The sequence below is a fragment of the Octopus bimaculoides genome, chromosome 8 (assembly GCF_046866305.1).
Source record: "Octopus bimaculoides isolate indiv1 chromosome 8, ASM4686630v1, whole genome shotgun sequence".
Lineage (NCBI taxonomy): Eukaryota > Metazoa > Mollusca > Cephalopoda > Octopoda > Octopodidae > Octopus > Octopus bimaculoides.
In genome coordinates this window covers 15,103,255-15,115,878 of record NC_142935.1, presented here as the reverse complement: position 1 = coordinate 15,115,878, position 12,624 = coordinate 15,103,255, and the positions used below count along the sequence as shown (strand labels likewise).

General features: G+C 35.6%; 2 protein-coding genes across 3 annotated transcripts in view; one reads left to right on the top strand and one right to left on the bottom strand.

Annotated features, from left to right (window-relative positions):
• The window catches only part of LOC106879187 (serine palmitoyltransferase 1), a 53,637-nt gene that overhangs the window by 39,241 nt on the left and 1,772 nt on the right, over positions 1-12,624 (bottom strand). The gene's annotated exons all lie outside the window — the stretch shown is intronic.
• The window catches only part of LOC106879197 (threonylcarbamoyladenosine tRNA methylthiotransferase), a 29,962-nt gene continuing 22,077 nt past the window's right edge, over positions 4,740-12,624 (top strand). The window contains exon 1 of one of the 2 annotated variants that reach the window (XM_052969947.1): positions 4,740-4,853. Coding sequence is in view for 1 of the 2 variants with exons in the window: in XM_052969946.2 (XP_052825906.1) it covers positions 11,075-11,087 (13 nt within the window). In the remaining variant the exon portion in view is untranslated. Of the gene's footprint in view, positions 4,854-10,774; positions 11,088-12,624 lie in introns of those variants that run through there. The other variant, XM_052969946.2, reaches the window with a different exon arrangement.

Here is a 12,624-nt window from a genome sequence, read left to right as displayed (position 1 = left end):
AGTTTTCTTTAAAATACAATGTCGATAGCATTAAATGTGACTCAGCAGTGTGAATCCATAGAAGATAAACACAATAAAAACAGGAAGTATAAACAGTATATTTAACAGTTTTAACAGTGTTAGTGTAAGAAGTCTTGAGTTGAAATCTGCACGTGATGGATGGCCATGGCATTGATTGTCATCTAGGAAACCTATGGGGAATTGTTAAGTGCAGACACTTCACAGGTGGAGACATATAAGAAAATTGTCAAATGAACTTATTAGATTTGAGAGCCTTTTTTTATCTAAGTTTTGGAATGCTAATGAATCTGTCTTGTTGTATGATGCTGTTCCTAAAAATAACTCTGGAACCACAAACACAGCATTGTTGCCTGTATGTTAAGGAGCAAATTTCTGCCTTATTATGTGCAAACATTCATAGCAGGTTTGCATTGCCTCAAGCTCCAGGTAGCTGGTAAATCAATGAATGTATACAAACCAGTTTACAGTAATATACACCAACACAAAGAATGCATGGTTCATTTCAGAGATTCTCTTTTTTTTTTTTCTAACTGGTTCTCCAACCACTTTGTTTCTGATGTAAGGTGTTTCTAGACAGATCTTCTGAACATTATTGCTTTCAGACAATGGCCCTACACACAGGCAGAAGAATTAAATCTCCCTCTCTCTATTTATTTGATTTATTTCATTTCCACCAATCAACACACTGCAACTATCTGCTAGCAAAGAGACAGGACCAATACGTCTATTTCTGCACATTCAAGAAGAGTCTGAAAGGAATGGAATACTCTCCTTTACCACCAAAACCACCACCTTCAAACACTTAATAAAAACTATTAAGCTATTATTATAGCTATACAGCAAAATACCCTAAACTACACAAACAGCTACATAAAAATTACATATTCTTTATTATAATCAAATAATGTGCCCAAATGTATATTATATTAAAGTCTTTTTTCTCTTTTTCACTATAAAACAATACAAAATGTCTGTAGATTAGCATCAATGTGATAGACTTTCAGCATAAATAGAAACTCGCTCAAAGCACCCAGCACACACAATAAAGTGGTTGGCATTATGAAGGACATCCAGCCATTAGAAACTAAGCCATATCATACTGGAACCTGGTACAGCTCACTAGCTTGCCATTCTGGTCAAACAGTCCAACCTATGCCAGCATGGAAAATGGACATTAAAGGAGGAGGATTTTCCTGTTAGTTGATTTACCTTCAACTTAATGCTTTCACCACTAAAGGAGAGATGTTCACCTATTAGCCTGTTAAACTGAGGGTTTATTGTATATATATATATATATATATATATATATATATATATATATGGCCTGATTGGCACTTGTGCCAGTGGAACGTTAGAAGCACATCCAAACGTGGGGTGTAACTGGCCCACTTATGAGTACCCCTCATTCATTGGACAATGAACTTTGCTTGCGAAGACCTATTGAGGCAAGTGTAAACAAATCAAAATCACTGCCATGGCCGATGACAGTACCACCTGATTGGCACTTGTGCCAGTGGAACATTAAAAGCACCATCCGAGCATGATCGTTGCCAAGGCCACGGATTGGCTCCCATGCCGGTGACATATGAAAAGCACCATTCGAGTGTAATCGTTGCCGGTGGCATGTGAAAAACAACATTCAAGCATGGTCGTTGCCAGTGCTGCCGGCCTGGCTCCGTGCAGGTAGCACGTAAAAACACCTTTTGAGTGTGGTCATTGCCAGAACCGCCTGACTGGCCCTCATGCAGGTGGCACATAAAAGCACCCACTACACTCTCAGAGTGGTTGGCGTTAGGAAGGGCATCCAGCTGCAGAAACTTTGCCAGATCAGATTGAGCCTGGTGTAGCCTCTGGCTCACCAGTCCTCAGTCAAACTGTCCATCCCATGCTAGCAAGGAAAGCGGACGTTAAATGATGATGATGATGATGATGATATGTATATATATATATATATATATATATATATATATATATATCATCATTATCATTTTCATTTCCTTTTTCCATTCTTGTGTGTTGAGGCAGATTTTCTATGGCTGGATGCTCTTCTGGTCAACAACCCTCATCTGTTTCCAGGTAAAGTAATATTCCCTCAAGGCCAGACATGTTTCTGTAGAATAGTGGAAATAATTGACACTGTTTCTATGACAACACTCATTTACAACTATTACGTGATGTGAAGACAGAGACACTTACACACATATATGTCCATGTACACATGTGTATGTGTACATATATGTATGTGTATATATGTGTGTGTGTGTATGTGTGTGCGTGCGTATATATATATATATGTATGTATGCATGCGCATGTGTGTACATGTGTGTGTGTGTGTATACATGTGTGTGTGTGTGTGTGTGTGCGTGTGTGTGTGTGTGTGGTGCCCAGTTTCTGTGAAGTCATGCCTTCCTTTATTGCTTTGCAAGTTATTACTAACACTTTTGAAAGTTACTAAATCTGGATCATGTGTCATATTGTTAATACTCTTTGATACTCCAACCCATAAAACATGAGTTAAGAGGCGAAAGTATCTCAAGTATTTCCCAATTGGGAAATCATACATATCAACCCTAAAACAGGAATTGGGTGCTACTTTTGACTCACCCTGTAGATGTATGTGTAATGTGTGTGCGTATATATATATATATATATATATATATATATCCTTTAATTTTGTGTTTGCAGGAAACATATTTTCGAGCACACACATAAAAGCTCCTATGTTATGTCAGCTACGGCCTGGTAATTCCAATTTGCAACAGCAGTTTTATGGGACTGTATCAAGCTGTGTCAATATGATGTAGGATAAATACAGTAATAATAATAATAATAATAATAATAATAATAATAATAATCCAAGGATGGAATTTATAAATATTTTAATGCATTACAAATTGTATTGTAATTATCCTATGGATGCAAATTATGGTCACAATAATCATGTGATTTGTGGAAATGCACATAGCGATGCATTAAAATATTTATAAATTGCATCCCTGAATTATTATCATTATATATATATATATATAAATGTAAGATCCAGGGATCGAGGTGTAGGAAGACAGTTAGCTTCGTGCAATCCATAGTAGATATATAAAAAAAATCACTTTCAGGAACAATATTGGTTTATTGAGACAGTAGGTTGTGGATTATTTTTCTTTATCAAAGAACGCTGAGCAGAGAAAAGTTCTTTTTATATTCCACAGTAAACAATGAGGGTTGCCGAGAGTGCAAAAAAGAATACAAGAGTTACGGAATGGAGTAGGTAAAATCCAGGTTATATATGTTTTATAACAAGAGGAAATGGTAAAATCCAAGTGAGGCGTATACCACCAGCTACTTTTGCCACATTCTAATTGAATCTTCTTTGCATCAACATGTACCTCTGTGCAACATTGTAACCTTTAATCTAATCAAGATATCTTTAGCCTGAAGAGGTTCCACTTCTGAAGTTCCACTCGCTATGAAACATATGTAGCCCAGATTTTTCTTACTCCATTCCATAACTCTTGTATATATACATAATGACAGATGTGTGTTCAGCTTTTACGAAATGACCTGCACAAATGATTTGTTTATAGTGGTCAAATGTATGTGCCATACATTAGCTCATACTCTCCAATCAAATCGACGTTGCCTTAACAAGTGCACAATGTATCAGGTGTCAAAGTGATCGCAAAGCAATGTGAGATTAAGTATTTTGCTCAAGAACGTAATACACCACCCAGTCGAGAAACTGAAACCACAATCTCATGATTGCAAGTACAACACCCTAATAACTAGGCTATGTGTCTTCACATATATGTGTGTGCACGCGCGTGTGTGTGTGTACACATAACAGGCTTCTTTTAATTTTTGCCTACCAAATCCATTCACAAGGCTTTATATATACTAGCAGGACCTGTGAATATTTTACAGAATTAATGGTAAACCTATTAGGTTATTTCTGAAAACTTCATCCGAAACAAAACCTGAAAGCATAGCCTGTGTTGTGTCTGTACAGATAGATAGTCGCTCATCTGCTAATCATTGAAAAGTGAAATAAATTGGAATACAATGCACTTATATATGCTTTATGTACAATTTTATATATTTAATACACAACACTCATAAAATAAATATTCACTTCTTTCTTCCATTTTCCACATAAACAACAAAAAAATATCCCATGCATATGATACAACCTTTATCTGCCACATGAATAAGTGTGAATATTTCATGGAATTGCACTTATGTGCATGCATTAAGTGATAGGTGATATAAGAAACTTAGTTCAATCAAAAAAAAAAAAAATACACTTTTCACTACCACTGCCTCCATCACCACCACCACCTCCACCACCATCATCTCTCTCTCCCCTCCTTTCTTTAACCTCACCATCAGAACATCACCCCTCTGCTAAAATTATTACAATCCCCCTACCTCACGTCATGAACGCTTCTCTCTCTTTTTCATTCTCCCTGTTCACCTTATCCTCCTTTTCTCTCTCATTTTTCTTTCTCTCTTTCCCTTCAACTAAGTACATGAAAGCCTTACAATTACATTCCCTCTACCTCATGTCATGGACACTTCTCTCTCCCTCTTTTCTTTCTCTCTTTTTCTCTAATCATGTGAAAGCATTACCAATGGGTTAATTAAAACAATGACAAGCAGAATTATTATAAGGTGTGTGTGTGTGTATTATGTTACAAATAGTTTCATAATACCTTCCAGGCGTGGCCTGATTTTCATATGTACATTCTGTAATCTTTATAACTAAGAGAGCATTAAGAAGAAATTACAGCAAAATAGCATGAATTCTTTTCAAAAGTTCTGTGACAGGCACCTAAACGTATGTTCTCTTCTGTTTTTAATTATTTGAAGTCTTCCTGTAAGAAAGGAGCTTGTGTTTATCTATCTATCTATCAATCTATCTATGTAGGTGTGTATGTAGATATATGTTTGTATGTTTACAGATGTGTGTATGAGAGAGAGAGAGAAAGAGAGAAGAGAGACACAAAGAGACAGTAAACTAAGAAAAATAAACAATACTGAACTTAAAACAAAGCATTACTAATAATAACTAAGTCAGTTGAATTAAATAGCAGAACTAATAAAAACAAAAATAATACTTCATCCACCAACTTAGGAATTCCATATATTCATTAATTGTTAAACAATATAAAACAAGAGAAGACTGAAATGAGTAATGAACAAAGAATAACGACTACAATACTTTCACCACTAATTAATCAGGGGAAAAAAAAAACAGGACATTCACAGACTTATATCACATGGGAAATTGTTACAAATGAATATTGGTTTCTCACAAGACAAGGCTTAGATTTATATGTGACAAAGGTCAATGAGATTTATGTAATGTTTATGTAGGGTTTTTACTATTATTATTATTATTATTGAAGGTAGCAAGCTAGCAGAATTGTTTATGCACTGCACAAAATGCTTAGCGGCATTTCGTCTGTCTTTATGTTCTGAGTTCCGATTCTGCCAAGATTAAATTTGCCTTTCATTCTTTCAGGTTCAATAAAATAAGTACCAGTCAAGCACTGGAGTCAATGTAATCGACTCACCCTCTCGCCATAATTCCAGGCCTTGTGCCAACAGTAGAAAGGATTATTATTATTGAAGGCAGTGAGCTAGCAGAATCATTTGCCCATCACACAAAATGCTTAACAGCATTTCACCTGTCTTTCTGCTCCGAGTTCAAATCCTGCTGAGATTGACTTTGCCTTTCATCTTTTTGGGGTCAATGAAATAAGTACCAGTTAAGTACAGGGGTTATCGTTATTGACGAGACCCCTCATCCAAAATTTCAGGTCTTGTATCTCAAGTAAGATAGATTATATTGGTTTCAAATTCTGGCACAAAGCCAGCGAGTTCAGAGAAGTGGCTAAGTCAGTTGTATCAACCCCAGTGGTTAACTGGTACTTATTTTATTGACCCTGAAAAGATTAAAAAAAAAAGACAAAGTCGACCCCAGCAGAATTTGAACTCAGAATGTAAAGATGGATGAAATGCCACTATGCATTTTGCCTGGTGTGCTAATGATTCTGCCACCTTAGAAAGAATTATCACATTGAGTTCAAATTCTGCCAGAGATAACTTTGCCTTTTATCCTTTCAGGGACGATAAAATGAGTACCAACTGAGTACTGGAGTTGATGTAGTCGACTTACCCCTCCTCCAAACTTGCTGGCCTTGTGCCAAAATATGAAACCAATATTATTATTCAGGCCTTGTGCCTATAGTAGAAAGAATTATCATCAACATCATTATTATCCTGCGTGGTCAACTTTGTCTTTCATCCTTACAGCCAGTCAAATAGAATATCAATACATGATAGAAAATCTATAAATGTGTGCCCCACAGATTTTATTTCCTCATAACATTCTGAGAAATGCATATTTTTTACTTAAGTCTTCAAAAGATACAATTTAGATAGTGTAGAATAGTGCCACATTGGAATTTGTTGAGAAAAAATGTTTCGGGGGTTTAGAAAGGAGTTTCAGATAATTCTCACACTTCTACAATATTTTCTCATAACTGTGAAAAATGGAGTTCTTTGTGCTTTTTCTTTCTTTTGTTGTGTTTTTTTTTAATTCTACAAATACGTTTTAGATGATGGTGACTACGACTGTCGGAATTTAATTTGAAAAAAAAATGGGAAAGAATAATTCAAATGTCTTGAATCTGTTTCCTCATATGTTCTCATAAAATCATAATCTACATCTGAAACGAATTTGCTAAAAATTATTGAAGGGCTTCAAGAGAACGTTCAAAAAGCTCACCCCACCACACCCCAACTTCCTACTATAGGCACAAGGCCTGGAATTTAGTAGGAAGTGAATAATCGATTACATAGACCCTAGTGTTTGACTGATACTTAATTTATCGACTCCTAAAAGCTGAAAGGCAAAGTATACCTCGGCGAATTTTGAACTCAAAACATAAATCCGAAAGAAATGCCGCTAAGCATTTAGTCCGGCGAGCTGCCCTGAGCGTTCTATACAACCTACTAAATACACACGCGATAGGGGATGTCGCATATATAAATCTAATGACGAAATTTCTGGAAAATAAAAACAACGCAAAATCGATCTTGTGTTTAAAACTCGATTTTAAAAGACAAGATACTTGGTAAGATATCAGATCAAATACTTTCCAGTGTGGGAGGACGTCGGAGGCGCGTGGCTCAGTGGTTAGGGTGTCGGCATCATAATTGTAAGATTGTGGTTTCGATTCCTGGACCCGGCGACGCGTTGTGTTCTTGAGCAAAACACTTCATTTCACGTTGCTCCAGTCCACTCAGCTGGCAAAAATGAGTAACGCAGCTGGGGAACACATACGCCATTGAAACCGGGAAACCGGGCCCATGAGCCTGGCTAGGCTTTAAAAGGGAGCATTTATTTATTTATTATGGTAGGACGTCAGATCAAATACTTTCCATCTTTGAATTCAACTTTTCAAAATGGTTGACTTTCTCCCACCCTTCAAAAATTAAATTAGATCTGTCACATGTTATATAAAATTTTAATCAACTATACTGTATAGTTTTTGCACTCTTGTGCGAATGTGACAAATCGTTATTATTAATTAGCATGGATAGCAGAATCGTTAGAACGTCGGAGGAAACGATTGCAGTATTTCCGGTTCTTCACGTTGAGTTCAAATCCCGCCGGGGTCAGTTTTGCCTTTCATCGCTTCATGGTCAATAAAATAAAGTACTAGTCAAGTATTGAGGTCGATAGTAGCAACTAATCCCCTCCACTCAAAATTCCTGGCCTTGTGCCTAACTCATAATTAGTTAGCATCGTCGAATACTGGTTCTTTGGATTTGAGTCGACAATTTGTGGAAATATCTTTTAGGTTTTAACTGTGCGTGTGCGCGTGAGAGAGCACTTTGAGTTAATATGCCTAAAATTAATTAAATGGCTTCAAGCTGGTACCATAAAAACAATGGGGTTTTTTAATGAGAAATATGAAAAAAAAATAATATATCAAACATATTTTGTACAATGTCTTTTTGTTAGCTATACCAGTAAATTTAGGTTTTTGTTTGTATTGTAACATTGCTTATGGCTGGAGGCTCCTGATATTGATTTATTTATTGATATTTGCTCCAGTAAAAAGCACCTTATCTATGCAGATGTGAGCATAATCAATTAGGGTATGGCGTCACCCACACAGGAAGAGAAGATCATAGCCAACCTTATAGGTGAGGCTGTCGTCAGCCATGGAGGAAAAAGAAGGCGTGGTGATATATAAGACCAGTGAGAATAGGCTCACGTTTTAATGTTATATAACATTCAGATAATAGAGTTGCTAGTTTTACACATTTCCATGACAGTTGATTCATCTGAATGTAGTACTTGTAGCATTATTGCCCTAATTTTTTTTATGTCAACGTCTTGCTTCAGCACACATTTTATGTGCGTAGGTGTGTGTCTAGTTAACTAGGGTATGTCGTCAGCCATAGAGAAAGAGCGAGTATGGCGATTATAAATCCAGTAAGAATGTGTTCATGGCCCTCACTGAAGTCTTATTATATAACATTCATGTGATGTTGCTAGTTTTACACACTGCTATGACAGTTGATTCAAGTCGATGATTAAGAGATCCTGAGTACTTTAAGCATTATTTGTTTGAATATAAATATAAAATTACCAGTCTAAAAGAAGAATCATTTTAAAAAGTAGTCTTGAAAACCCTGCCAAAGACGGAGGTGTAATTTATTTTCAGGGTTCGACTAACCATAAGTTCTTCTAATTCATGAACAACAGAAACATTTGACTTTCTGGGTTTTGAATTTAAATTTTTAGTTTATTCTTTCATATAAATGTTATATTCTCAGTCTGTCATGGCTACCAGATTTAAATTGGTGTTTAAACTGATTTATCAATAAACAGAGCAAGAGCTTCGCTATACAGGTGAATAAAGAGCTTCTAGAAATAAATAATTTCATACGGCCTCAACATTAATTAGTTGATTGTGAGACTTCCATAAAGAAGTCGAACAAATAATTACTAGACTTAAATTAGAAACTATTATTTAAAACCATTATAATGGCGACGAAGATACACTAAACGATGACATTGTACAGGGCCGTCTCTTGGGTGGATGAAGCAAGCACTCTTACAAATAACTTTTTATTAATATTTTAATAAGAAGGAAAATGTAGAAATAAAGTATTTGTTATAATATACAAAGTAAAGAAAAAAGTTCGAATAAGGTATCAGTTTCTAAATCCTATCATTATAGTAAAGAGGGGAAGGACGTCGCCAGAACTATGGATTGGTGCCTCCACCCGCCTGGACTTTGCTTCAGCATAACTTAACGGAAAAATTTATATTTTTTTCGTGAAATTTTACAGAGAAACATTTTCGAAAGTGTAGATTACGACCGATTACAACATAAAAAATTTTTTTCTTGTTTTTTCTTTGGGTTTTTTCCCCCCTCCTTTTGAATGAGTTTCAGCTCATTCACCCTATCCTCCTGACGTTAATTCTTTAAAAATTCACAATTTTAAATGACATTTTGCAAATGTTTCAAGTAAATCTGCAAAAAAATTTTAAATGCTAAACTGACAGAAATTTGGAGCAGAAAACGGGGGGAAATGATTTGAAACTCCAACTTTTTTTTATTCTCAAAATTTTATGAACATAATTGTAACCTATACTTTCGAAAACATCTCTGCAAAGTTTCATTCAAAAACATGTATTTTAAACGGATTTTCAGAAAGTTATGAAGGAACAAATTCCTGGGGGGAAAGCAGACGACAATTTGTAGTTAACCCAAACTGTATTTGCATCAATGGCAATGATCTTGACACGCTTTTATCATAAACAAAAGATTGAGTAGATAGGTTGGTGAGAGAGTCCAAAGGCTGACGTTGATTCATATACATGTAACAGATATTATTCCTAATAAACACAAAGTGTTGCAAAATTTAAACTTCCTTATGCCCTACACAGGCAACCGCCATTTTTCGCTTTTTCTACTCCTACACTCACATAAGTCACATTTTAAAATATGCTGGTATCAATCCAAGGAATGTTTACATATTGTTTTTATTCAGTTTTATTGGATCTTATTAAATTTCTTCCAACCACTTGAAGCATTTCAAATTTTCACCTGATTGTTTTCAAAAAAATGTAATATACTTCTGCATGCCGATTTATTATTTTAATTTTTATTTTCTATTTGTAAGGCCTAAAATACATGACGTGAAACCTCATGGAACTCAGAAGGGCGTTGCCTTTAGCCGTCCCTGCAAATCACGATCGTAAATTCAAGAAAAATTTTAAGTTGGGCTTTAGTCGATACGACCAACCCATGTACATGACTGGTACTTTATTTTATCGCGTCTGGGCAGATGAAAAGCAAAGTTGACTTTGGCAAGATTTGAACTCAGAACATAAAGAGTCGTAAGAAATATCATAAGACAGTTTGTCGACGCTCTAACGATTCCGCCAGCTCGACACCTTCAGACACCTGAATTCACATTAAATTTTCTTAACAAATACACAAGTCAAAATAATCTCTCTTCTCTTATAAAACAGTTATTTTAAATCAGCAGAAAATTACAAAAGTAACTCAAGGACCGAAAGTTTTGTGTATAGCATTATCAAACAATTTGATTTGATAAGTGCCATGAATGAAACTTTTTCATTCACTTGATTCACTTTTGTAACTTTCTAGTGATAAAATTTTTTTTTTTTTAAATAGGTGTAGGCGTGGCTATGTGATAAGTTTCAGAGTTCAGTCCCACTACGTGGCACCTTGAGCAATTGACTTCTACTATAAGCCTTGAGTCGACCAAAGCTTTGTGAGTGGCTTTGGTAGACGGTAACTGAAAGAAACCCATCGTGTATGTGTGTCTGTCTCCAACCGCCGCCTAACAACCGATGTTGGTGTGTTTATGTCTCCGTAACTTAACGGTTCGGCAAAAGAAGCCGACAGAATAAGGACCAGGCTTTAAAAAAGAATAAGTACTGGGGTCGATTCATTCAACTAAAACTTTTTCAAGGCGGTGCCCCAGCATGGTCGTGGTCTCATGACTGGAACAGGTAAAAGATAAAATGCATTCATGTATCGAGTTCTATTTCTCCTCTGTTCTACCTAACCTAATTGTATAAAATATACCTTTACCAAGTATATAATATCTACCCTTTCGGCATAGACAGAGACGTTGTCTTTTGTGTATGAAAAGTAAAGGAAATACACAATGCAAAGTGATGTGTCCATCCCAAATATTTAACTTTGATAACATAGATAAGGTTTTAGCTCTTATTGGCCCAGGCTGTCAAATAGCACCCTCCAGGAGTAGTCTTTTTAAGTTCATATCACTGAAGTAGAGAGTTGTTCTTTGCCGGGGTATATCCATGTGTAGGTGCTATTTGATTTCTTTTGGGACCAATTGAAGTTATAATAATATAACAAAAAGAAAAGGGGCTGTGTCGATTTTTGAAGGAAATGTATGATACCGAGCAGTGAATTTGGGTGACTTTTGTATTGATAGCACTGGCATTGTTCGTGCAGAGTTGGTGGAATATTTTCCACATTGTACATATATTTTCCAGATGGTGTTATTAAATTAGACATGGCCTTGGTCAACTTCGGCCGAAACTTATCTAAGTAATCTAAGTATGTAGCTCTCAGGACGGCGTTGGAGAGAATAAAGTTTGAGCAATTTGCAGTAATCTCTATAATCAAGGCTTGTCATGCCTCATGTCATTTCATAATTTTTCTTTTATATCTAGTGGAATAACTAGTCTTGTTACTTGTTCAACAATAGGGTGGTGTAGTCACTGTCCTAATTTAATTATGCATTTTATACGATTACACATCTAATACTTGAAAAATACAATAACTGAAGGGAATTCAAATATATTGCTGTTTGTACAGCATTTTGGTTTCCGTTGAGTTTTACTAATTTCCAGTCATTGGGTTACGGCTATGCTGTTCAGTTAGTCCAACAAATCAATTGGTACTTATTCTATCGGTTACTTTTGCTGAACCGCTATTAAGGAGATGTACACAAACACCACTTGTCAAATGTTGGGAACACATTCATATGGCAGGCTCCTACAGTTTGCGTCAACCAATTTCATTCGCAAGGCATTAGTCTGCTTAGGGATTTAGCAGAAAATCAGGAAGTAATCAAAATAGAGAAGTGCACACTTCCTCGATTATACATCGTGCCGGGGGGAAAAAAACTTGTTGCCCTTTTAAAATGTTTGCGATCCTTTCAAACTATTCTGTTGGTATTTAATATTACTGACCTTTAAAGGATTGAAGGGCAAAGAAACAAAAACAAAAATAGAGAGAAAACAGCCCCACCCGCATCTTAAGCATATTTTTAGGATAGGTTTTTGCTGCGTTACACTTAATATTTAATGAAATTTAGTTATATGAAACCATAGCACACATCTAAGGAATTTAAATAAATAAATAAAAAGTTTATGTAATATCTCAACAATACCCTGTTAACTACTCAGAAACGATAGTGCAAATGATAGTGGTATTATGTAGGATATCCTAACTTCTGTGACTATTAAAGACATTTGCAAATATCAAATGAAACATTAATACCACGAATTTCTC